At 33.3% G+C, this 26,875-nt stretch overlaps 3 protein-coding genes across 3 annotated transcripts; all 3 read left to right on the top strand.

Annotated features, from left to right (window-relative positions):
* The first annotated feature begins 4,302 nt into the window (after positions 1-4,302).
* On the top strand, positions 4,303-6,814 carry LOC119829179 (odorant receptor 43a-like). Its single transcript, XM_038351581.1, has 5 exons — positions 4,303-5,093; positions 5,214-5,313; positions 5,916-6,020; positions 6,352-6,507; positions 6,767-6,814. The coding sequence occupies exons 1-5, from the start codon at positions 4,303-4,305 to the stop codon at positions 6,812-6,814; spliced, it is 1,200 nt and encodes a 399-aa protein (XP_038207509.1).
* Positions 6,815-7,277: 463 nt separating this feature from the next.
* LOC119829178 (odorant receptor Or2-like) lies at positions 7,278-12,194 on the top strand. The gene is made up of 6 exons (XM_038351579.1): positions 7,278-7,289; positions 9,323-10,131; positions 10,220-10,319; positions 10,989-11,093; positions 11,542-11,697; positions 12,141-12,194. The coding sequence occupies exons 1-6, from the start codon at positions 7,278-7,280 to the stop codon at positions 12,192-12,194; spliced, it is 1,236 nt and encodes a 411-aa protein (XP_038207507.1).
* Positions 12,195-17,678: 5,484 nt separating this feature from the next.
* LOC119828972 (glutathione S-transferase 1-like) lies at positions 17,679-25,991 on the top strand. The gene is made up of 6 exons (XM_038351314.1): positions 17,679-17,811; positions 23,226-23,373; positions 23,717-23,775; positions 23,968-24,109; positions 24,625-24,815; positions 25,443-25,991. Exons 2-6 carry the CDS (start codon positions 23,233-23,235, stop codon positions 25,555-25,557), a joined length of 648 nt encoding a protein of 215 aa, XP_038207242.1. The 5' UTR covers positions 17,679-17,811; positions 23,226-23,232; the 3' UTR covers positions 25,558-25,991.
* The last annotated feature ends 884 nt before the right edge of the window (positions 25,992-26,875 follow it).

Genomic DNA, 26,875 nt, shown 5'->3' with positions numbered 1-26,875 from the left:
GAGGTGTCAAGAACCTGCAAATGTTCATAGACTAGCTGTCGCTTACCACCGGGCACCCTGCCGATTCCTTTCCTTACTTTATAATATGATTTTGTTTTTCCATGTAATGAAGTATGATAAAATCCGATTTTTTATTGCTATTCTCTGGCTTGTTATTTGATATCGTAATTTATGTATGGTAATAGTCGATAGCCATTAATATTATAATAAAGCGACATTAATTCATCCCGTTTTATTTATTATACCAGTATTTTCATAAATTATACCAATAAAGCATTATAAATTACAACATACCCACAATTTCCAAACTAATTAAGTCAGTCCTCATGATATATTATTAGAACTAACTCGTGTGTTGTTATGGCGGTTGAATAACTGTCACTTAGGACTTGTAAAAAATAATACTACAAACTGTTGGCCGCGACTTCGCGCAATCAAAGAATGTTAACTAACACACGTAGCATTTTAATATAGCGCCATCTATCGGAATTTATTTGAAGTAATAATGGATCTCTCCATAGGTATAAATAAATGTTATACTGTGGTAAAAAGTAGCCTATCGTATATATACGTGAGCCCTGATTGTTGTAGGCTTTGTAGGCTCGAAGACCGAGCGGATCGTTCGTACTATAATAATAAAATAGCTTCCGCCCACGGCTTTTCCCGCCTGGAATAAGTGTATGTTTAATCGGGATAAAAAATATACTATCACTCAAGTCAGCTCATAGCCTGTTTGTATACTAAATTTCATCAAAATCCGTTGAGTAGTTTCAACGTGATTGAAGTACAAAGATAACAAACTTTCACATATATAATATAAGTGTGATGATATATAGTGTGATTCGGACTAAGATTTAGTAAAACGAACAAAGTTGCGGTCAACAACTAGTAATTTCAATTAGATATAGTGCTATTTACAGCTTCGTTAAGAAGGATTTGTCCCTAATGCATTATTCAGAAAGGGTAAATGTTATTAGTTCTAACAACGCCTTGTAAACGTCTCCAGAGAGACAAGTTCGGCCTTTAGAGCCAGATTTATCAAGCTTCAATACGGATAATCAGAGTAGTGGTAGCTCAGTGGCTAAAACCTCGGAATTCAACTGAAAAGTCCGTAAGACCGGACGAGCGTGAAAGAAATAAATATAATTTATTTCATGGGATATATCCCACTCAACACTGGTAGAAACGTTGAATGACACCGTGAAGAAACCATAAACTAAAAATTGAATGACCACAACAGCTGAAAACTCGCTAAGGAATATGCCAGTACTGGCAGGTCATACATTTTAATACATTCAGAATTAATCATTTTTTGATTCGAATAATCACATCCATGATTGATAATATCTTCCCATGGCAATACGATGTTTTGCAGTGGTGAAAAGTATCCGTCATCACGGTCTAGTCTTCTTAGTATCTCCAAGCACAAAAATCATCTAAAATCACTGTCGTGACGTAAAAGTATGACAAACAAACACACTTTCACATTTATAATTTTAGTAAGGATTCAAATTTTATGAAATTTCTTCATCTGTTAACACATTTTTCACTCTGTGTAAATGAAAAAAAAAAACTTATTTTCTATGTTTACTACAAATAAGGAACCAGTATCAGCTGTAACGAAAATGTTTCTAAATCTTAATATATAAAATTCTCGTGTCACAGTTTTCGTTGCCATACTCCTCCGAAACGGCTTGACCGATTCCTCTGAAATTTGGTAAGCATATTGGGTAGGTCTGAGAATCGGCCAACATCTATTTTTTATCCCGATATTCCTACGGGATACGGACTTACGCGGGCGCAGCTAGTTATATATAAAAGTTATCTTGACAAACTTTTGCTACTTGGTGTAAAAGCCTCTGGGGCTATTGACCTAAATATATTGAAGCCTTTTTCTGCAACTGTAATAGATTTTGTTATTTCAATAATTGTCAGAGATATTACATTGGAAAAGAAACTTATTTTAGTAATTTATATTGATACATTAATGGGTTTAAAAAATAAAAGACGCTAGAATGACACAGTTTATTTAATTCTGGCGATCCAGCATAATAGTGGCATAATAAAATAAACTCTTGAAATTATTGTGTTGCTATTTGTCACTTTCCTTAATTATACAAAATTTTAAATAAAATCTGCCCGTTTAACGGTTCTAAATGGAGTCTGAAGGAGTCGGATACACACACACAAACAGACACACACATGCAAAGCTAATAAAAGCGTGTTAAAAGGTATTTAAACAAGATATTCACTTGAGAAATTTTGAAAGAATAGAAAAAATTTGATCACGAGGCAGGATTCGAACCTGCGTTCTTTGCCTAACCGTAGCCCCTTAGGCACATGAAGCCGAAAGAGTAGAAGAAATTCGATTACTGTGGCAGGATCACGGGTGGCCGAGAGGCTAGGCGTTGCTACGGTTAGGCAAAGAACGCAGGTTCGAATCCTGCCTCGTGATCAAATTTTTTCTATTCTTTCAAAATTTCTCATTTATAAAGAATTTCAATGCTATAAAACTAAAAATTAAAAGATATTCACTTTACAAGCCGTAAATTAAGAATATCTTGTAATAAAATTTGCGTACAAATAAATTAAAAGTGTTTTAAAGAGTCTATGCGATTTCAAACAATTATGAATGATGAATTTTATATGTTTTATTTATTATTTATTTATAATAATTTATTTATTAAATTATTGAAAACTTTTGTTAACGTGAAATTTTAATAAGACACGAGTATTGTACACTTCACAGAATTCGATAGCATCATATTTAATTCACTTCTACAGCAATTTTTCTTTCAAATAATCAAGCCTTTTTTATGTCACAATGGGCAACTGAGCTGGTGGCTCGCCTGATGGTAAGCGATCACCACCGCCTATCAACATTCGTAGAGGTAGTGCATTTGCAGGCAGCGCTTTCGATATTAAGGGGGAAAGAAATAGGCTTTTAGAGAGTGCCTTTCTTTTCAAGGGTTCCGTGCCAGCGTGTAATTTATGTTATTTGTAGGTATGAAATTTTTAACGAATAGAAAATTAGCTCCATTGTCGACTGTGACATAAAAAAAAAAAAATCGTTCCCTATCCAAGATTTTTTTATTATTTTTTGTTGTATTGGTTGCCAAAACAAGATTTTTAGTTTAATATCATTGAAATGCTTTATAAATGCTAGTTTTTTCAAAATATCGCATTTATAAAGCATTTCAATGATATTAAACTAAAAATCTTGTTTTGGCAACCAATACAACAAAAAATAATAAAAAAATCTTGGATAGGGAACGATTTTTTTTTTTATGTCACAGTCGGCAATGGAGCTGGTGGGACGCCTGATGGTAAGCACTACTACCGCCCATGAACATTTGTAGAGGCGTAAAGTCGATTACAGACCTTACGCCTCTACAAATGGATTGCCGACTTTAAATTGGGAAGGGATTAAGAAAGGATTGTCGAGAGGAATAAAAGAAAGGATTGCGAAGGGGAAGGAAAAGGATATGGGCCTCCGGCTCCCCCACTCACCGAACGAAACACAGCAGAATGCTATTTCACGCCGGTCTTCTGTGGGGGTGTGGTATTTCCCCGGTGCGAGCTGGCCCAATTCGTGCCGAAGCATGCTCGACTACAACATATAAACGATTGGCTTTTTGTGATTACAAAAATACATACATCCAGAAGTTTTTCTGTGAATAAATGTTTTACCGACTGATTTCAAAAATTCTTTCACGTTAAGAAAAATTCTACATGTACTAACCTATATGTACCAGCGATGAAGTATGAGCAAACAGCAGTAATAATATTGGCAGTAATATAATAAAATTAAAATTTTTACGGCTTATTCAAGTTATTTCATGATAAATGGATATTAATATTATAAACAGCAATGTTTTCTAAAAAGAAAGCTCAAGTTCAACATGATGCCGATATACTTATAACTATTTAATGCGATATTATACAAGCTGTACCTATGTCATTCCAAATTTCTGCGAAAATTTTTTTGAAAATTGACAATTGTACGACAAGCAAATTTCACATTATTTTATCGAAAAATTCCAAGTTACATGTACCTAATACAAATACGGAATTACAAATAATGATAACAGCTTAAAGCGTTATTCTGTCTCTAATTAACCTATTATAAAGTAATTTTTAAAACTGTCATAACGATTAGTCGCTTTTCTAGACCATAATTATTTTCTGACTAATTACACGGTCGACTGAACATTGAAAGGGTTGTTATATAAAAATGAACCATTTCATAATTGAAATATAATTTTTATCAACACCGTAGGCGAAATACGGTAGCGATAAAAGATGGGGCTGATTTTTTTTACAAAATTCACAAAAAGCTTAGAAGACTCTAATCATCCTTTATTGGGACCGGTATTGTGGAGCTTGGATGTGGCAGGAATGTGGAAATCCAATAATAATATCTTGAGCAAAGTTACAATGATACAGGTCGCTGCAGTAGTAACGCTCATTACAGAATTTATTGAACTGTGGTTCATAAGATCAGACATGGGAAGGGCGTTGAGGAATTTATCTGTATCTGCTCTCAGTCTTAGCTGCGTTTTTAAATCGTGCACCTTTGTTCTATGGCAGAAAGATTGGAGGCTAGTCATTGATTACGCATCATCCTTAGAAAAGGAACAGCTACGGAAAAATGATAGAATCGTAAATGGAATTATCAGGGAGTACACTAAATATTCGCGGAATATAATGTACTTTTATTGGTGTCTGTGTTTCTGTACAGTATTGGCAATGATATTATCACCTCTGTTTATTTATTGGTCATCTTCTGAACAACGGGAACTGATCAGAAATGGAAGTTTACCATATCCAGAAATACTTAGCTCATGGGCGCCTTTCGATAAATCTAGAGGTTATGGTTACGCAGTGATGGTGGTTGAGCATATTTTAATGTGCATATATGGTAGTCTTACTGTTGCCAGCTATGATAGCAATGCTGTGGTTTTGATGACGTTCTTTTTCGGTCAGTTGAAAATATTGAAAGAGAATTGTAAAAGAGTCTTTATTGACGATAGAAATTCACAGTCAGTGCAACGCATTTTCGAATGCCATCATCATCATGTACAACTGATCAAGTAAGGGACATAGTTATAGTTATGTTGCATTTTAATAATAAGGTTTCAGTGGCATGGAAAATAGGAATAATATCACAGAAAATATATATCAGATTTAATAATATTTATTTTTGTTTTCAGGCATGCCAAAATATTGAACAGTGTACTGTCTCCGGTTTTATTCCTGTATATTGTTATATGTTCTTTGATGATATGTGCTAGTGCTACACAATTGACAGAGGCAAGTGTATTAAAATCAACTCATATTGGTTCTTACTGCAGGGACATTGGCCTATGGGGGTTCAAGTCATAATCCACCACACTGGCCGAGTACGGGTTGGCAGATGTCACATGTCGTCGAACTTTTTCATTCTTCGACATGCCGTTCAACGTTTGGAGCAGTGGTGACATGGATAATGTGCCGATTAAAACAGAAATTAATAATACAGTTTTCTATAAAATCAAAGACAATAAAATTAGTAGTTATATAGACAGATATGGGGTATTACGTGTGTTTAATAAAAATTATATCAGCCAATTTAGTTCAACTAGGAAAGAGTTTCTCAGTCACGGTCTCGCTATATGGTGGTCATATAATTAGTCCAGTTATAGAAATACAAAACCTTTTAGGTAACAGCTTACCTAAAAGTTTTCACGTATAACCAAGCAGAGTAAATGCAATAAAATTTACCCTTATTAGACGCTTTCGGAATTCTAATGTATCCGTTACTGGCATTCCTCGCGTATTCAAAGGGAATTCCATTTTCAAACCATGCTTATAAAACTTTAATATTATATAATACAAGACATAATGTTCCTCTTTTAAAAGTTATCATTTTGTAGGAAGGAACAACGACCATGCAACAGCTGTACATTACCGAGTATTTGGGAGCTCTTGTAACTCAACTTTTCATATATTGCTGGCACAGCAATAAAGTATATGCGATGGTATGTTATCTGAAAAATCTAAAATAGACGCTTTAACGATACAATCTATTATACTGTCTCACTTGCTTTTATACACAGTATAGATACGTAAGGAAATTATTTAATTTGGCGATCATAAACACTTAATAAGATATTATATTCATGAAATTATTATAGAAAAATATACAGACGTACATAAAACTTACTCCTTTTTTTTAATGTCGGTTAAAAACAGTCCACCGTTCACAGTTTTTCTTTACATTGAACACTAAGTGGAGTACTAATTTAATGGAGATATGCGTGGGTTTTCTTTCTATATTATATAATTTTTAGATATGATGTTTGTTTCCAGAGCCGCACAGTAGTAGATGGGGTATATTTCAGCCAATGGTGGTCGCAAGGAGTCCGTATGAGACGCAATGTGCTCTTACTATCCGGTCAAATGAATAAAATTATCGCCTTTTCAGCTGGCCCGTTTACTGACCTTAATATCTCAACGTTTGTTGCGGTAAAAATCTTTCATTTTTAATTGTTAGTGGCCATCATCAACTGACGTCCCTAAAGCGAAGGAGGTTCTTAAATTACCTTCTTTTTTTGGGGAGGGGGGAGGGACGTGATTCTTTTTGTGTTTGAATTTGATGTCATTAGGTCCCATTTTAGAATTTGGATTGGTACCCCTCAGGGACGTCGGTGACTTTCTTTATAGAAAACAATTATTTTCATGTTGTCTCTGTTTTTGTTTAATAAACAGTTTTTTTTATTTTCAGATATTAAAAGCCTCGTACAGCTATTACACTTTTTTGAAACAAAAGTAATTGAATTCTTTTAATTCAATTAATGTTCTGGATATTGCACCATTTTGAGTTTTCAATAAAGTAGATTTCAAAAAATGAATATTTTTTTACTATTCTTTGCATTAATTAAGTTTACTTTTATAAGGAAACTAGCTGCGCCCCGCGGTTTCACCCGCGTAAGTCAGTATCCCGTAGGAATATTGGGATAAAAAGTTGCCTATATGTAATTCCAGTTGTCCAGCTATCTACGTACCAAATATCATTGCAATCGGTTAAATAGTTTTTGCGTGAAAGAGCAACAAACGCACACACATCCTTACAAACAATTGCATTTATAATATTAGTAGGATGGTGTAGCTATAGTTTCAGAGGTGGTTCGCATGGTCAAAGGTAGTGACAGGCAAGGTACAAGGCAAGGTACGGGGATTTCCCCGCATTTCGCTTGCGCGATTCAGAACATGCTACAATATTAAAAAAAATATAAATGAAAGGCAAGGTTAGTTCATGAGGCCTACAGTATTAAAAACAAAACAAATTATTTTTAATTACTAAGGAAATTGAAGTATAACTTGTACTACAAAATAGCCAACTTCGTTAATACGAGCTCGTAAGAAGCAAGCCCAGTCAATGTATCTTTATTATTAGCGATATATTGTTTGTGTTTGGTAGTTAGTACAGAAAAAAACATTTTTATGAAATTTTTACTTAATAACCGAAAGAACTCATAGAAAAATAACCCTTATTGAATTATAATCAGTAATTTATGATTACAATATGAAAAGTTTAGTAAAATCAATAGAATTCGAAACTTGACTGACATATTACGTAAATTATATATTATAGCAGAAGTATGGCGTTAAAACCCAAAATAACTCTAATATCCTTAAAGTTCTAGTAACCTATTACTAGAACTTGATTATAAGGATATAAACAATATTTCTAATTCTAGCCATATTATGAATAAAGATACACATAAAGAAGACAATTTCTCGACGTAAGCTAGTGTTGTAATATGTTTGTTAAAAATCTATTGTCGGATATTAATTGTGCTTTGAAATATCAAAGCACAATTGATAATATATATTATTATATTACTATTGGATGAATAATGGTCAGTAAGATACAGATGTCGCTTTTCATAACTTATCAAAACTTTTAATTTTAAGTTTTTTTATAGCATTGAAATGGTTTATTAATGAGAAATTTTGAAAGAATAGAAAAAAATTGATCACGAGGCAGGATTCGAACCTGCGTTTCTTGCCTAACCGTAGCAACACCTAGTCTCTCGGCCACCCGTGATCCTGCCACAGTAGTCGAATTTCTTCTGCTCTTTCGGTTTCATGTGCCTAAAGGGGCACCCCACGCCATCTATTGAGATGATTAATCAAAACTTGTTAAGAAGTCGAATCCTATAAGACATCGCTTTGAAATAGCGCACATTCGAACGGATTGTACTTTGGCGTTCGAACTGATTACTTATCCTCCTCAGTTGCCTCCTAAAATAATAAAAAGATCAAAAATAAGTTCTTAAGAAATATTCAATGTCAAAGAATAACTACAAATAATAAGTAAAAGATCCAATACATTGAATATTGAAAGGCAAATTGATTTATATTCTAGGTATCCTAGAAATACGGTTATCGACTGCGTTAGTTCTGAGTAAAGCTCGGACGGCGAACAAGTTTTATTAGATTTTCTACCGGGAATATATAGAATGCTATAATAGTTAAATTCCCTGGACAGCATTCCAGAATATTTCAATTCTGAATTAAAATGAAATTAACTTTTAGAATGTAGTTTCTCATAAAAAGATGGTTTAATGTTACATGACTATTTGTATGAAGTCTGTGCAGATTTATAAATCGAAAGTAACTTTGTCTTCTGTATGTACGTCTATTACGTAATATTATACTGCGAGAAAGCCGCGGGCAGTTTTACAATATTTATGTTGATTCGAATAATCCTACTAATATTAAAAATGCGAAAGTTTGTAAGGATGTGTGTGTGTTTGTTGCTCTTTCATGCAAAAACAATTGCATTGAAATTTGGTACGTAGACAGCTGGACAACTAGAATAACATATTTAATATTAATAACTTTTTATTGCGATATTCCTACGGGATACGGACTTACGCGGGTGAAACCGCAGGGCGCAGCTAGTATCTTTATAAAATAGGAATATAAGAAAAACATTTCTGTACATTTTTAATTTTTTACACAACACTATTTCATTAAAACAATTCTAAAGTATAAACTGCCAATCATCGTTTTATTTTCCTACGTAAAGACACTAAAAACCTTCAATCTCACTTTCCAATAAGATATAATCATGTGTCATTTTAGCAAAATATTGAGACACATGTCCGCCCACACCATTAACAATAATTTTAGGTTGCGATACAAAAAATATTTTAACAACATGTTCGTCAGCTGAATCGGACAGCAGATAGCTCTTTGTTTGTTCTTCATAAAATTTAGTTAAATTGAAAATATTGAACTTTTACCCTTTGTTGTCGATAACTTTTTCTAGAAACAACAAAAGGGTTTGGTGAATTCCAATATGCTATCAAAGCTCGAAGATCCTGCGAACCCTTTATTAGGTCCCACGTTAAAAGGTTTACAGGCTTGGGGAATGCTGCAGAAGCAGGGAATAACCCGAATTTTTTATAACATCCTCCACATTTTAGCTATATTATTCGTTGTCAGTCAATACGTGGAGCTGTGGAACATTCGCTCCGAACTGGACATGGCTTTACGGAACCTGTCAGTTTCCATGCTAAGTACAGTGTGCGTGGTCAAAGCTGGTACGTTTGTTCTATGGCAGTCCGATTGGAAGAAGATCATTAATTTCGTTTCTACCACGGAGAAAAAGCAATTGTCTAAAAGGGACTCCACTACGAAAAAAATTATTGGCATCTATACCAACTATTCTAGAAACGTCACTTACTTCTACTGGTGTTTGGTTACAGCTACAGTTTTTACAGTTATCTTAGCACCGTTGGTTTACTTTCTGTCATCGGCTGAATTCCGTGTAAAGATAAGAAATGGGACTGTACCGTATCCAGAAATTATGAGCTCGTGGGCCCCCTTTGACAAAACCAAAGGGTTCGGTTATAAGGTAATGGTTTTAGAGCACACTTTGATCTGTTTTTATGGAGGCGGCATCGTTGCAGCATACGACTCTAATGCTGTAGTTTCGATGACGTTTTTCTCCGGTCAACTCGAGCTTTTGAAAATAAATTGCAGTAGACTTTTTGGGAATGGTAGTGATTATATTAGTTACAATGAAGCAGTTTCAAGAATACGCAAATGTCATGAGCATCACATGAATTTATATAAGTAAGTTTCAGTTATATTAGGTATTGTGATAATATATTAAAAAGCATAGTGTTTAAGCACTCCATCTGACGTTGCATTTATGTTTCAGGCACGTCAAAATATTGGATTCCCTACTATCGCCGGTAATGTTTTTATACATAATTATTTGTTCTCTCATGATTTGTGCTAGTGCAGTCCAGTTGACTACAGTAAGTGTTATGTAAGAAACGAATAGTACCATAAGTAGTTACGTAAATTAAAACGGTGAATGCCAACTATGTATTATAGTTTTTATCTTGCGTACTTTGCTATGTTGCATTTTTCATAATGTAAATATATATAGTACTGAGCGCTATTGACTAATGCTTGCCCCCTCTACTCCCACCTCCTTCGTAAGTACAATGTTAAAGTTCGAGATTTCTTGTGGGAACTTATATTTTCTATTCGTTATATAATGGATAGTCAGAAATTATTTCTCCTTAATTCAGAACACACTGGAGCAATTATTTATTTATTAATCCGTACGTTACGTTAACGTTCGAAAACTGTTTTCATTAAATTGAGTATAAATCTTATATTTAAAATTTTTCTATACAGAAATTAATTTTATGTATTGAAGCGGCTGATACGGTTTTTGCTAAGAAACAGCCCTGTTCGTAAGAAATTTTGGGTGTGGCATAATGTAATTTCAATAACATACTCGCAATATAAACAATAATGTATGTTAATAATATAAATACAATACTAACTCTGTCTGTAATACTGCCTCTTTGAAATTACGCGACGTACCAAATTCTAGGTCACGCGAGCAAAGCCCTGGGCGGAAAGCTTGTATAAAATAATTACATTTACTTTTAACGCATATGATTTATTTATAGGAAGGTACAACAAGTATGCAGCGGATATGGATTGCGGAGTATTTGATAGCTCTGATTGCCCAACTCTTTTTGTATTGTTGGCATAGTAATACTGTTTCCTTTACTGTGAGTTATTTTTTATAGAAGAGTCATTAATAATTTTTCGCTTGATAATATAAATATAAAAATAATTAAATTAATTGAAGGGAAGACATGTAAATGAATACTTTTTTTTTTGCTTTTTGGGTAAGAAATTCTGAATCCAATTGATTGAATTTTTGAAACGCATAGAGATTAAAGGTATACATTTAAATTATGTTTATAGATTTATAGAGTGTTTTGTCAACAAAATTTGCTTTAATCGCGGCTTATTACGTGTGGTAATGTGATAATATAATGTAATTTAAATCTAAATGTCACTTTGTTTGTCCGCCATGAACTCCTAAACTACTCAACCGACTTTAATAAAATTTTTACACCATGTGCAGTTTGATTCAACTTAAAAGATAGGATAATTTGTATTATTTCAATTACGATAAATAACTACCCAGAAAAAATTCCATATATGTTCTAGAATCTCGGAGTGGACTCAGGAGTGTATAGCAGTGCGTGGTGGTCGCAGGGGGTGCGCGTGCGCCGCAGCGTCGCACTACTCGGTGGGCAGTTGAACAGAACGATTGTGTTCACCGCTGGGCCCTTCACTAAGCTTACTGTGTCTACCTTTGTTATGGTATGACAATTACATTGTTAACATATTTGTTAAAGATTAAATCTGTGAAAGTTGAAATTATTATTAAAAAAAACTGAGATTGTATTAGTGCTTGTTTCGGTTAGTAATCGGAATCGCTGGTGTACTTTAACTCGAACTGTACTTTTCCTGAAAGGTACTTGAATAATCAATACAAAACTAGATGACTCGATAGACGTCACCTCTTTGTGCGAGCTGTTAATGCGAGAAGATAAAATAACCGTTAAATTCACTTAATTTTTGGCGAATATTTCTAAATATTTCCGTCATAACATCCTTCCACAGATATATTACTTTACGGTTTATTAAGTGTCGGTGAAGATGCGGCCGTGGGAATCCAATTAATTTATATATGGTTAGACCATTTAGTGTCTCCAATTTGATTTATTTCGACTTTAAAATACTTATACAATATATTTTTGCAGATACTAAAAGGATCGTACAGCTACTACACACTTTTAAGCAAGAAAGAAGATTAAATGAAAGATATTTGTCGTTAGAGTTGAAAAATTCTATTCCTTATAATTTAACTTACTCTTTCACTCTTTTTATCTACTAGTCTCTTAGAACACCTAGTAAACACTAAAATCACATACTTATTATGATTAGTATATATAAATACTAGCTGCGCCCCACGGTTTCATCCGCGTAAGTCCGAATCCCGTAGTAATACGGGGATAGTTGCCTATATATTATTCCAGTTGTCCAGCTTTCTACGTACCAAATTTCATTGCAATCGGTTCAGTAGTTTTGGCGTGAAAGAGCAACAAACACACACACACATCTTTACAAAGTTTCGCATTTATAATATTAGTAGGATTCCCTACTATCTGCTACACTACCTTTACTACTCTCACAGAGCACCTCTTAAACCTAAAGAATCACATACTTTTTGTTAGTAGTGAAATATCCTATTTAATATGTGATTAATTTATACTACATAAATGCTGAAGTAATGTTCTGGTTATTTACTATTATTTTAGACATATTTTTGTAAACCAAAGTCATTTTCTTTTATTTAATGTCTAGAGATTTTCTGGCTTCAGAATGGCATCTTATGAAAAATACCTTAGTATTTTAAAACTAGAATTTTCTTTTATAAATAGGTAAAATTATAGCACTGTTTCAATGGATTATAATTAATTTGCGTATAAAATAATTAAACAATTATGGAGCAGCAATTTTTTTATTGTTCCCTTTTTTAAATTAAAACAGATGTGATATTTAGTTTGAGTCTTTATAAGTATCGGTTATACCCATGCCCAATGGTTTTGTCGATTTCGTGCGTAATGTTATACTAGCTGGAACGTGCGGCTTCACTCGCATGGTACCCAGCCCCAATGTAGCCTATGTGTTAATCTAACTATAATCTACCTCTGCACCAAACTTCATACAGATCCCGACGGAGGGTTCTGTGTGAAAATATATTTTCTTATTATATATAATATATTTTCCTCTTTCTTATCCTTTCTCTTTTCTCTATTTTTAAGTTTTTGTTATGGACCAATGTTGTGAGAACTAAATAAAGATGATTTTTATTATTATTTATTATTTTCCATACGTTCTTTATTATTATTATATATACGTTCTTTATTATTGTTCGTATTAGTAGGTTAGATTCAACAAATGGAGAAACTATCTAAGACTACAATAATTTTTCTGATGGTTCAACAACAACAGCAGTTCCTGAGATTTGCGCGTCCAAACAAGCAAATAAACCCTTCAGCTTTATATTATAGCCTAGATTTTAATGCAATGAAAATAAAGTTTTGTTACAGCCATTGAGATACATAAAATTAAATAAACATCTCGGCAAGATATAAACTGGTACAACTCCAAGAAAATTGTTGGGACACCAACTGACAAAGTTATTACGACTTCGCTAGCCCTTGTCTTATCTATAATTGAACTAGTTTCTGTCCAAGCCTTTGTCAAACTAACGCCAATAGTGTTAGGGACTTTATAAAATTAATAAGTATTGTGTTTAATACGTTTAAATATATATGTCGCTTAAAGACTATTTGGGTAAATCTCAGAAAATAACCTTCTCTTCATCTGGTAATGTAATATACCGTATCCTTTACCACACCTTCCCAGTCCAATTCTGTACGATTCTGACGATAAGTCATCCATCCTTTCCTTGCCAATTTATACCAACAGAAAAGAAGAATATATGCAGAGGCTCTACCTCTGTAAATGATCATCGCTTACCAACATAGCGGTTACACGCTATGATAGAAAAGGTGTAACTTTTCAATATATGAAATGAAATTAATTTATTTATCCAATTATCCCTTTTTGGCACATTTTTGGTACACGCCACACATGCTTCTGTTTTATGTTATGATCTGTTGTTTGTGTGTATGTCAGTGACAAAATAAATGTTTTTCATTCTTTCTTTCTTATTTATATATATTGTGTATATTCATACATAAAACAGTGCTTACGCTATCAAGGCTTTTCTTTACATTGACATGAATAATGAATTACTCTAAGTATTAAATTACAGTGGGCCCCAAACTAAGCAATATACTTGTATCTTGGGACCCTGAGTTACGCTTTATAGCTTATTCTTTAATTTTATTTGCTATGGGCGATTCAAAAATACAAGCACCTTAAATATTACGGTCAAATGGAAATTAATATCATAACAATTATTTATTTTATAGGAGAAAAAAATTTAGTAAAAACTTAATTTATAAATTGTAGCACGTATGTTCATGGGTATGTGTGAGTGTGACTGCTCGTGTTTGTGTGTGTTTTTTGTGTATGTGTATACCTTTAAACATGTTATTCTTATTTAATATGTTACGCTCAAACACTGAAAAGATTGATCGAGTGAAAATCCACAATAATCACATTGCGCTGTGGCAAAGAACTAGCAAGTAGGCATAAATCGTAGTAAATATTCTTATTTCCTTTAGTCTTTAAAGTGAACAATGGATTTGCAGCGGCCCTACCTCTGCAAACGTTGAACCTCCGGTGAACAACCAGACCAGATGCCCGCTAAATCAAAAATAAAAATAAACTCAATCCTCCACGTTTCGTCTATTGGAAAGTACGTGACTTTTTATAGCTCTGGGATCTTGGACTGTTCTGTAGATCTTTAAAACTTGGTTGGGTTATAACGTGAATTTATTTAGGCTCTATCTTTAAATATATTATGAAAACTAAAATGATTCAGATAAATTATTTCGTTTGAGTGCCATCTATCAAATATAATTGGAACCTTTACTTATGAAATTCCGCTTTCGTTACACTAAATTATTCTATCATTTACAACTTTATAATAGTAACATATAATACGAATAGATGGCGCTTTTGCTAAGTAAGATGTTGCGCACATTTTAAACTTAAACTATATTTATTATTTGACAAAGATTATATTTATGTTTAAGAAAACTCACATTCTCGTTTAATTACGAAAAAAACGTGTTTATAATCATGATAATATATTTAATTTTAGCAATTATTTTAATTCATAAAATTATCTAAGAATTGTTATACTGTGTCTCAGGCAATATAGACAGCGATCAAGATATAGATCAGATGATATTATAATATTTCATACAAATACATCGATCAAACATAATCCTACTAGTCCTACCAGTCCTACTAATATTATACGCTTACGCGGGTGAAACCGCAGGGCGCAGCTAGTATATTAAATAATAAAACACCGGAAATAATGAAAGTGTTAAAAAATAATACTTAAATAATTTATCTGCTGTTATAAGTCTCAGTTCAATTATTATCCACCTACAGGTTTAAATTTATGAGGTTTCATTTCAACAGAATCACTGCTTCAGATTAAAAGTGTAATTTATTGCACTTGAATACAATTTCGTTAAAATATTAAGTTCGATGTTCACGTCGCGTCGGCGATTTTTAAAATTATGCAGCCGTTTCGATTTAAAATAAAAAACTTATGCAATTGAATATTGTGTTGCTTTTCAAGTGATTATTATTTGAAATTACTGTTCAAATTGCAGGACATGTGTGTACATAAGAAAATTTATTTACTATTTGTTAACTAAAAGCGCAGATAACATAAACTCTAATAGTAAGTGAAAAGCCATGGCTTGGCTTGTTCTAGCAGGGGCCGGTTTCTGCGTGGAAAGTGGTCCAAGAGAAAGTAACTTATAAGTTATTCCAGTAGATACACTATATATATGCATATATTAATATTTATATAAATTACATGTCACATTGGCCGCGATGGCGTCCTGAACTACTCAACCGATTTTAATCAAAACTGCATACCGTGTGTAGTTTGATCCAATTCAAAAGATAGGATAGTTTATATTATTTCAATAATGATAAATGACTACCCGGGCGGAGCCGGGGCATGAAGTTAGTATTATGTAATAGAATCGCCAAATGTGTTGCTAAAACTAAGACTCGAAAACGGCTGGACCGATTCGGCTTAACTTTTTTAACCTTTTTGTCAAGGCAAAAGGTTCCTATGGAGAGACATAAGGTACTAGTGAAGCCAGGGCGCACCGCTAGTAATTTATAATTATATTCAACTCATATTATAAATGCGAAAGCTTGTAAGGATGTGTGTGTGTTTGTTGCTTTTTCAAGCAAAAACTACTGAACCCATTGTAATGAACTTGGTATTTAGACAGCTGGACAGTTGGAATAATATATAGGCAACTTTTTATCCCGATATTCTTACGGAATACGGACTTACGCGGGTGAAACCGCGGGGCGCAGCTAGTTTTATCATACATCGATTATTTCATATGTCTTAATGTCAAACATTAGCCATGAATTATTTAAACAGTCATTTATCAATGTTCCTATAATTGCAGTACCAATACTCTATGGTTTTCATGTCCTAATGGTTGATTGTCGTGTAGCCAGCTGTTTATTTGTCACTAATAATTTAAACTATTTGTTACACGTCGTTGTTTCCACCATTGATGTATGAAGTGTTATATTTTTTATGCTAGAGTGGGCAACCGAACTCCCCCCCTTTTTTGAGTAAAGAAACCTTATATAGATACCCACGGCCTCGGAGAGAGAGCCGTGGGTTATGTCGGATTCTTACCGACTTAAACCCCATTGTCTTCCAACGCTTTAATGAAGAGGCCACGAGCTCGTAGTCATTCGTCTAAAGAAAAAGTGGCCCCGGCCCTTTTTTGTTTTGACGAAAATTTTACATTGATGTCAAATCATAAAACAATATCCCTACCACAATTCTGACGATAACAACGACCTCTCATATAGTAAAATCTGTCCAGCGGTTTTGGTTATAGGTCGAAAGAAATGGACATTCTTAGTCACATACATACATATACGTTCCAAAAATGTTATGCTCCTTCTGTCGCAGTCGGGTTAAAATAATCAATCTCACGTATTTATCAATATCATTATCCACATGACATGGTAGGTATGTACTATAAATAAATATAAAACCAATAATAACCCGTCATGTCCACCGGTCATTACATATCGACTTCGATAATAATCATCCTACTAATATTATAAATGCGAAAGTTTGTAAGGATGTGTGTGTTTGTTGCTCTTTCACGCTAAACTGAATCGATTGCAATGAAATTTAGTACGTAGGCAGGCAGCTGGACAACTGGAATATCATATAGGCAGGCTTTTCATCCCGATATTTACTACCATTACTATGTTATAAAGTACCTATTATTTTTGGCTACAATCTTTTAAATTTAAACTATTTTTTATAAAACAAAAGCGCACACGAAATAAACTTTAAAATATAAACACGCACGACATAAGTTATCCTTTATTTGTAAAAAGTCTTATGAATTTTCAAAAATCATTTTCTGAATATTATTTTATATATCGATATACTATAAAAGCGTAATTCATTACACAGTTTCAATTTTATTGACTTAAAAAACAAAAAAACAGCGTAACTTGAGATATAAAAATTGGAATTGCTGTATGACTTGCGTTTTCCATTGAAATTAGTTTATACACATATCATAGTGAGCTATTTGATTGTATATGTACGTTGAATCCACAACTAAGTCGTTATCGTTGGCCTTGTAGCCAACCAGCCAGTGTAGTGATCAAAAACGATTATAACGTTGAAGAGTGTTGTTGTGTTTATCGGTATGTTTTATTTCTTATTTTTGAACTTTTTTAACCAATTCTCTTGTGGAACTATTTGATGTATCAGTTCAAAAACTGTTTTTATAATTTTTTTTTTTTTGTGTTTTATAATTTGTATTTAATTTTCTGTTGCTTTTTTCAACCAATTCAGAGGCCTGGTTTGAAGCTTTTTTTATCGTTTTTAATGATTTTTTTACCGTTTTGTTGCGTTTTTGGTATATTGACGCATAAAATACATAGTATTTTTATTTAGATATGTGAGTTAACTTTTTTATATTGAATTTCGAAATTAAATACTTTTTAACGGATTTGAATCGCAATTTATTCTCAAACACAAGAAAATACTGTATAGATATATTTGTTTTTACGTTGTGACGAGGATAATTGGGTGTGATATTTAAGTGGCGTTGGTCAAATCATTGCATAATGTACATACAACGAATACAAATATATTTTTTGAATAATTTAATGACAGACGTCTAGCGGGCTTCGCGCGAATTGTCAAATTTAAGCTTTATCCAGATTTATAATGTTTCTTTCTTTTACGTAGTGTTAGAATACATCAATCATCATCAAAAGCTATGGACGTAATCGATAAATAACATAAAAAAAACTGCCATCAAATTAAAAAAAAAGAACGAGAAGCATAAAAATCGGTTAAACCGGTACACGGTTAGGCGACAACAAATACATGAAAAAAATTAACCATTCGAATTGATAACCTCTTTGTAGTCAGTTGAAAAGCCGTTGTAGCGACCAGAATTAGAGGTTTAAGTATCTATGTGAATAAGATACACTGACAGTGTATTTATGTATATTTATGTATACTTAATGATTATAATATTGTAGTAAAGCAATTTGTAACGTCTTTAAATAATATGTTAAATGTAAATAGAATATTTCAAATTACATACAAAGTCCTCATATTTACTAATTGATATGAATTTAAATAAATCCATTGATTTATCTCCATAATGTTATTTTGACTGGGTTCCATGTTATGCTTTTCATTTTTTCGTTTCTGAATTCTTATGTATGTATGTGTGTTCTTGTATGTATTTATGCACTTTCTTTCTTTTCAAAATTTATCTTTCCTAAAGTTGCCTGGAATTTATATTCCTAAATTTCCCTGAAATGCGGGTAGCGCATTCGCGGAGGTAGTGCCCGTGTAAATGTGAAATGCTTATGTATCCTTAGATAATTAAGAATTTCGCAGGGCGGTTTTTGTTTGATTCGTCTACAATCATACAAAGATGTACAATAAAAATTAATGGTCGAAATCTGTTGTACTAATATTCTACAATAAGTCCTAAAGGTCAATTTTCAAACATCCTACTTCCTACTAATATTATAAATGCGAAAGTTTGTAAGGATGTGTGTGTGTTTGCTGCTCCATCACGCAAAAACTACTAAACCGATTGCAATGAAATTTTGTACGTAGATAGTTGGACAACTGGAATAACATATGGGCAACTTATTATTCCGATATACCTACGGGATTACGCAGGTAAAACCGCGGAGGGCAGCTAGTTAATAATAATTTACGTACATTGGCTTATTACAATTTTACTTCGTTTACTGATAAAATAAAACCGCCTATTGTTTTTAACTTGGCAATGTTTATGTTTGGAGACAGTCATGAATAGTTTTATTTATAAACTAGCTCCATCCCGAAGCTTTACTCAAGTTAATGAGTTTTTTTTAATAATAAAGATCTCGTGGAAATATTGGAATAAAAGTAGTATAAGATATTTCTTATTTCAGTTGCTATCTGCCACTGAAAGTCTTGTTAAAAACGGTGAAGCCGTTCCAGAGATAAACCGGAGCAAACAGACAGACAAAATTGTGTCGAAATGTATTTTTGGCACACATACCTACCGGGCTTATATGTCTATTTATTAAAAATCGATTATTTTAATATGACAAACAGACACTCCAATCTAATTTATTGGTTCAGATATTAAGTTCACACCTTCAAGCAAGCTTACACAGTTTCACTGTGAACCATTTATCATTTCTCTAGAAGCGCATCACTTTATATTTTAAATAACAATATATTCTCAACGTTGGTATGACGAAAAAGATTTTCCTCATTTATATTAATATTATAAAAGCGAAAGTTTGTGAGGATGGATATATGTATATGTATGTTTGTTACTCTTTAACCGATTAAAAACTGAAACCGATTGCAATGAAATTTGGTACGTATATAGCTGGACAACTGGAATAACATATAGGCACATTTTATCCCGATATTCCCACGGGATACGGACTTACGCGGGTGAAACCGCGAGGCGCAGTTAGTACCTTATAATTATGACATAGGGTAAGGCGTTTTTGCATTTTTATAAGCAGATAACTGATAATGCGATTAACTTAAGCAATAAGTTTTGTTTCTGTTTGCATAATCGATGCGAATTGTGATGCAATGCTCTTATCAGGAAGTCGTCATTACATCTCGTTATTTGTACTTATCAAACTGTTGAGGGTATTCAGTCATCTTTATTTTTAACCAACGTTTATAATTTAGGCTATATTTTAATGGACACGTTACATTTTATAGAAAAAAGCAATTTTGACTTTTTTATTTAACATTTACATTTACTTTTGAAAGTATCCTTAAAAACACGAAATTATTTCACTACGTCTGCATCACTGCTTAAAACTTTTTTATTTGTTTCTTATTTAACTGTACAAGCGTACTTTAAGGGTATTTTTTTAAAAGGAGATAATGTTTATAAATAAAGTACCTTATCTTTACCCTTCCTAGTCCAATCCCCTGTGTTGCTTATAAATCTATTCTTTAATAAACATACCTACCGCTTAAAGTCGGCAATCGAGTTGCAAGGCGTAAGGTCTTTTTAAATGTCCTTACGCCTTTGCCAATGTTCGTGAGCGGTGGTAGCGCTTACCATCAGCTCCTATGTTAACTACGACATGAAAAAATATACTCAAATAGACACGAAAGGTAAAAAATTACAAATAGGTCTCCTAGTATTTCACCGCTGCTCGATTTTATCCATTCGTGAAAAGGCCACGGTCTCCCACTACCTATTAAAATTATAAAGGTGAAAGTCTGTTAGGAATCTATCAAGATGTTTGTTCCCCTTTCCCTTGACTAAGATATATAGAATTTATAGCCTGGTTACTCAAGAGAGTAGTGGTGGCTAAAAAAGCAGTAGTGGCTCAGTGGTGAGAACCTAGGACTTCAAAATAGATACGTAAGGAGACCGGGCGAGCGTGCAGGAAATAAATTGATTTTTCAATCTATCTGCACATAACCACTGCTTAAAACGGTGACGGAAAACATGCATGCAACCGGCATGTCCAAGAATTAAAAGTTCGACGACATCTGCCAACCCGCACTTGGCCAGCGTGGTGGATTGTGGCCTGAACCCTCATAGGAGGCCTGGGTCCCAGCAGTGGGAACATATATGGGCTGATGACCCTCAAGAAAGTATCACGCAAGTGAAGCCGCGGCCTTCAGCTAGTTAACCAATATAACCGCTTGAATAATATCGCATAATATGGTGCACGCAGCATAAACAAACGGAGAACGGAGCATCTTAACAAAATATTATCACAGTTGTGCTAAAATATTCTAAGTCCTAGTTATTTAACCCTAGGAAATTCGTTCAAGCACTAGGTTTTAGCCCTAAATACAGGCTCTAGCTAATCTTAAACTTACAAAGTAGTATTTTCTTGTGTTTCATTTTACGCGACTGTTATACATTTAGAAATGAAAAGCTTTTTGACGGATTTAGAACGCGATTTATTCATTATATTTTTATTATTATTAACCCGCCGTTTCGAACACTGCACAGCGAGCGTGATCACGGGAAGACTGAACGAAACGAATAAATCGCGTTTAAAATCCGTTAAAAAGATTTCTAAATTTACAAAAGTAATTAAGCTATAAGATACCGCAGGGGTATTATTATATTTTATATAGTATAATTGAAAACGATGTTATAGATGAATGCGATTGAGCTGTTTGCTTGCGACGGTATTAAGATTTTCTTTCTCTATCCCTATGTAGGCTTAAATCTTTAAAACTGCACAACGGATTTTGATGGGGTTTTTCTTGATATATAGAGTGATTCAAGAAGTTTATATGCATAAAAACATCCATTAAACTACTCTGAATTTAACGAGTGCGAAGCCGCGGGCAAAAGTTAGTCTAATTATAAAAAAAAATTGCTATCTAATAGCTTTTCAGCGATTTCTTCAAGACAACCAGACCTAGAGGTATAAAGAAATTTAGACTAGTATTTTAACTATTCTAACTATAATATTAGCTCAGTCCGGAAGAAGGCATTTATTTGCTGACTCCAAAATTCATTTAAAAGTGTTACAAACTCAAAAATGATTTTTTTTTAATAATTTTTAGTTATATTTATTTAGAAATAGTATAGATTGTAGGCCCGATTCGTTTATCATCTTTTTCCATTCCTTTACAACCCATTATATCCTTTCCTTATCCTTTAAAACAGGGCAACGAATTAAAGGTTTTACTACACAAATATTCATGGGAGGCGGTGTCGCTTCATCAGACACACCATTAACTTGGTTGCTGGCTTCGACACAAAAAAACTTCCATTGCCGACAGTTGAAATTCTATGATGCAATTTTCGCGTTTATAAACGAACGTTGATCTTTTTAATATTCACGCGGATATTAAATGTAGCACTTACTTTGTCATGATAAAACGATTGATTTATCTTAATTATACTTAAAAAAAGTCTATGTCATTGTTTGTATAAAAATTGCAAAATTGATTAAATCGTAAAACCAACATTATCTTAGTTGGAATAGTGAAGAACATACTGATAAGAAAAATAATAACTCATAATTTAATTCTTAAGGAACGGTATGACTTGTGTTATCTAATCATTACTTTTTTCTACAAAAATCTATTTGTGTGTGTGTGTCATGAGTTGATTCAATAATCATATTGATCCCAGTTATAATATGATTTCTGACGGTTACCCGTACCTCTAAAGGAAAAAAGGGACCCTTATAACATCACTGCGCTGTCCATCTGTCTGCTAAGACTTTTTCCAAGCTGAAATGAATAATAAATATTTGAGTCTATCTTATCTTAAGTCTTAAAAAACCTAAACTATATTATAATATGGCTTATATTATAGGCAAAATTATATAGTATTTCTATCCAAGCAAAATGTAAAACCAAGTAAATTAAATTTATTACTATGTTAAGCCGAAGTAGTCTTTCTGTCCCAAAAACAAAAGAGGTCCTTATTTCACAGATTTTTTTTTCATTTAGTTATTCCATGACACCGTTGATTTTCGCTCGATCGACGATCGTTTGAAAACAAAATTCTCTCAGACACGTCGGTGACGTCTTTTGTAGGAAATAACTATTTTACTTACACATAACATTTACATTACAGATAAAAAATGGTGCTAACGTTATACAAGATGGACGCCAGTCCCCCCGCGCGGGCCGCCATGATGGTCCTCGACCTTCTGAATCTACCCGCGGAATATATTGATGTGAATCTTCTAGAAAAGGAACATTTATCGGACGAGTATTTGAAAGTACGTGTAGATTATTTGTTTTGTTTTTATTTCTTGCGACTAATTATTGTTGCTTATTTGGTAAAAAACATAAATGGCCGTTTTAAAAGAATTAAAGAATTTATATATAGGGTTTATAAAATTAAAAGAATCGAACAAAATTGAAAACAAATAGGACTTAATTTGAAGAAATTTTATTATTTCAAATTCTACAATACAATGTTTTTATTTTGTTCGACCTGTTTTTTATAGTATAAATTGTTCTGTGAAATTTATTCAATTATTATTTCAAATAAATATCGTAGAATTTTTTTTTCTGATTTTTATCATGTAGGTACTATAAACATGCCATAATTTTTTTTAGATGAATCCACAACATACAATACCAGTTTTGAAAGACGACGATTTTGTCTTGGCGGACAGGTAATTTTTTTTTTTAATAAAGGCTTTTGAATTTCATCCGTTCTTGGCTTTTGTAACACGGTTTTCTGATAATATCTTGTATAGTTTTATTATCAAAACATATATATAAAATACTGTTTGTTGATATTATTTTATTTGAAAGCCTGCTGAAACAGGGACGGGTACTTTTATACTTTAACTTTATTCTTTTAGCCACGCAATCGCTGGATATCTCGTGTCCAAATATGCAAAAGACGACTCCCTGTACCCTCAAGAACCTCAATCGCGAGCCATTATCGACCATAGATTACATTTCGACAGCGGTATTCTGTTCCCATCTTTGCGGTACACTGTTGTAAGTAATATAGCATAGAGTAAAAAATTACTAGATGGTTCTAGCGGAATGTATGGGTCAAATCATATATTTCTAATAGCGCCATCTATCGGAATTCACAAAATTTGTTTGAATAACAGGTGTACTAAAATAATGTACCTTTTAGTAAGAACGAAAATTACTTTTCGCTATACTGTCTGTTTGTGTGTCTATATACTAAGATCTCTAAAATACCGCAACAGATTTTTATGCTAACTGTTTTGTAATTCAAGAGGAAGATTGATATGTATAATAGTATAATAGTGATAAAAGAGGAGGGGGATGAAGACATTTTACTCCGAATTTAACGTGTGCGATGCCTCGGGCAAAAGCTAGTATTGTTATAAGTGCATAAAAGGACAGTCCTTTTTACGCGTTATTCTAAACGCGTGCAACATTTATACAACCAATGTGACAATATGGTCTCGAATCGACGGCCAAATCTATTAATACCTACCTTTTAATGAAACATATTTATATATATTACGCATTTCTAGGCACCAATAGTTTTCTTCGGTGCGAAGGAAATTGCTTCAGACAACTTAGAGAAAATAAAAAGCAGCTATGAGTTTTCGGAGAAATTCCTCACGAAACAGTGGATGGCCGGAGATGAGTTCACCATTGCTGATATCTGCTGCTACGCTAGCCTCAGCAGTTTGAATGAAATTGTCCCTGTCGATTCTGACAAGTGAGTTGACTTCTTGTTAGTACAACTTGTAACATCGTGAGCCGTGGGTTGTGCAGAATTCTTATTGACTAAACCACTAAAACCGCATCGTGTTCCGACGCAGCCTATTTGACGAGACTGCGGGAATGTTCCAATCAACCGTGTGTCACTTTCAGCAGTCCCCCCTTATAGAGTTATTCTTATATACCCTAATTTTAAGTTCTTAACAAAAAATGAAACTGCCTTCAAACTGTCAGAACTAAACCAAATTTAAATGGAATCACATGCGAGGCACTAGCTTTCAAATAATGAAAAATCATAAAAATCGATTAACCGAGTATAAAAATATGAGGTCATACACAAAAATGCAGTCGATTTGATAACCCCTTAATTTTTTGAAATCAGTTGAAAATGCAGTCTTTGTGTAAATTATACTTAAACTAGCGATCACTTGCTGTTACATCAGGCGCAAACTCAAAATATTTGACAATCTTGGTTCCCAATCTATACTAATATTATAAAGCTGAGTCCGATTTGAAAAAATATTTCAGTGTTAGATAGCCCTTAGGAAGGCTATAGAATATATATGTACCACGGGCGAATCCGGGGCGGACCGCTAGTTTCTAACTATATTTTTTCCTTTTTCAGATATCCCAACCTGGTATCCTGGTTGCAGCGTTGTTCAGAATTAGAGTTTTGCAAGAAAAAGAACGAAGCTGGCGCAAAGCAATTGGGTGCCTTGGTACGAGGTATGTTAGCGTGAAGAGAAACAAATAATTTTAAACGTCACGGACGCTGTGTTTGACGTAATATGAGTTCTTTTTAAAATCACCTGGTTTGTATCTTCGAAGTACAAAAGCACTAATAGTTTAGGGTGTGTTCAACACAGTTCTTACGCTGGAAGAAATGCTTTGTTTTTATATTTTACATTAATACTTTTTTATTCAACAAAAACCACTTTTGAAACGCTTAAACGCCTAGCTCACTCTGGCTTAAATTCAAGAATCAAGCATGTATTAGGTTCGGTATTTCATCTATTTATCTATTATATCCTGATGATTGTTTAATAGCAGACTGTTAAGCAAAAATGTCGAAAAAATAATATAATATAATAAAAAACGCTGTTGGTTATACAAATTGGTCCAATTTTATGTATTCAACTAATTATTAAATACGTCAGTCGGCATTTGACAATCTTATAATGTTGAAAATGTGTGTCCAGTAGACATAACCTTTAATACGAATGTCTGCATCACTATACACAAGCAGAACGTTTTTTGAATAATAATTTGTATATGTATATTGTATGTATCTATGTGTCATACGCACAAATTATATTAATAAAGGGATTTATTTGAAATGGATGTTTTATTCTAGAAATGCCGCTAAAATTTTTTCTAATATCCTCTGTTAATGTGGCGTAAAGCCATTTGTAAAGACCAGACGTGTTTACAAAAGCATTGGCGACTTTATAGGGTGTGGGAAAAAGAAAGGATTGATATGGGAAATTAAGGAAAGGACTGGGAAAGTTAAGAAAAAGGGACTTGGACCTTCAGGTCTCCTACTATACGAAATACCGTAGTATTCACATGCACTATTTCACGCCGATCTTCTGTGGGGGTATGGTATCTTCCACCATACGAGCTGGTCCAATTCATGCCGAAACACGCTAAACTTCCACAGTATGAGCCCACAATCCATCATAGGCCTGTAACCTTACCAGAAATACCGCCAAATGATGATGATAATTAATTATTTTACTAAGTTCACACAAACATGTCTTCCTAATTGCTGCATATTTGTAAATTAAGCAATGCAAAATTATACATACTTGTGCATAGATTCACACTAGAACCTCAAACTCATAGCATTGGTGCGTTGTTTGTTCCTAACAAAGGCACTTCTGCTGTAGGCACTCGGTTGGCGTCGTCAAAGATTAATTAACGTAGATGGTCCCAGTGTTTACAGCTACGGAAGTAGTCATCTAGGCTGAGTGTAGGTGTCTGTGACAAGCCTTAATGACTGTATACTGAGTTAAGAATATAGCTATGTTTAACATATACTTATTACTATGTTTAATA

Source organism: Zerene cesonia, chromosome 9 (genome assembly GCF_012273895.1).
Source record: "Zerene cesonia ecotype Mississippi chromosome 9, Zerene_cesonia_1.1, whole genome shotgun sequence".
Classification (NCBI taxonomy): domain Eukaryota; kingdom Metazoa; phylum Arthropoda; class Insecta; order Lepidoptera; family Pieridae; genus Zerene; species Zerene cesonia.
The sequence above is the reverse complement of the archived record's forward strand: the minus strand, read 5'-3'. Positions and strand labels throughout refer to the sequence as shown.

What these genes read in the sequence shown, in the direction of transcription:
- LOC119829179 (XM_038351581.1), top strand. Translation starts at nt 4,303, where the DNA reads ATGGGGCTGATTTTTTTTACAAAATTCACAAAAAGCTTAGAAGACTCT. An exon ending in GTGCTACACAATTGACAGAG is followed by an intron (nt 5,314 to 5,915) that starts GCAAGTGTATTA and finishes ATCATTTTGTAG; the next exon opens with GAAGGAACAACGACCATGCA. An exon ending in GCAATAAAGTATATGCGATG is followed by an intron (nt 6,021 to 6,351) that starts GTATGTTATCTG and finishes GTTTGTTTCCAG; the next exon opens with AGCCGCACAGTAGTAGATGG.
- LOC119829178 (XM_038351579.1), top strand. An exon ending in GTAATACTGTTTCCTTTACT is followed by an intron (nt 11,094 to 11,541) that starts GTGAGTTATTTT and finishes TATATGTTCTAG; the next exon opens with AATCTCGGAGTGGACTCAGG. An exon ending in CTGTGTCTACCTTTGTTATG is followed by an intron (nt 11,698 to 12,140) that starts GTATGACAATTA and finishes ATATTTTTGCAG; the next exon opens with ATACTAAAAGGATCGTACAG.
- LOC119828972 (XM_038351314.1), top strand. Translation starts at nt 23,233, where the DNA reads ATGGTGCTAACGTTATACAAGATGGACGCCAGTCCCCCCGCGCGGGCC. An exon ending in GATTTTGTCTTGGCGGACAG is followed by an intron (nt 23,776 to 23,967) that starts GTAATTTTTTTT and finishes TTATTCTTTTAG; the next exon opens with CCACGCAATCGCTGGATATC. An exon ending in CATCTTTGCGGTACACTGTT is followed by an intron (nt 24,110 to 24,624) that starts GTAAGTAATATA and finishes ACGCATTTCTAG; the next exon opens with GCACCAATAGTTTTCTTCGG.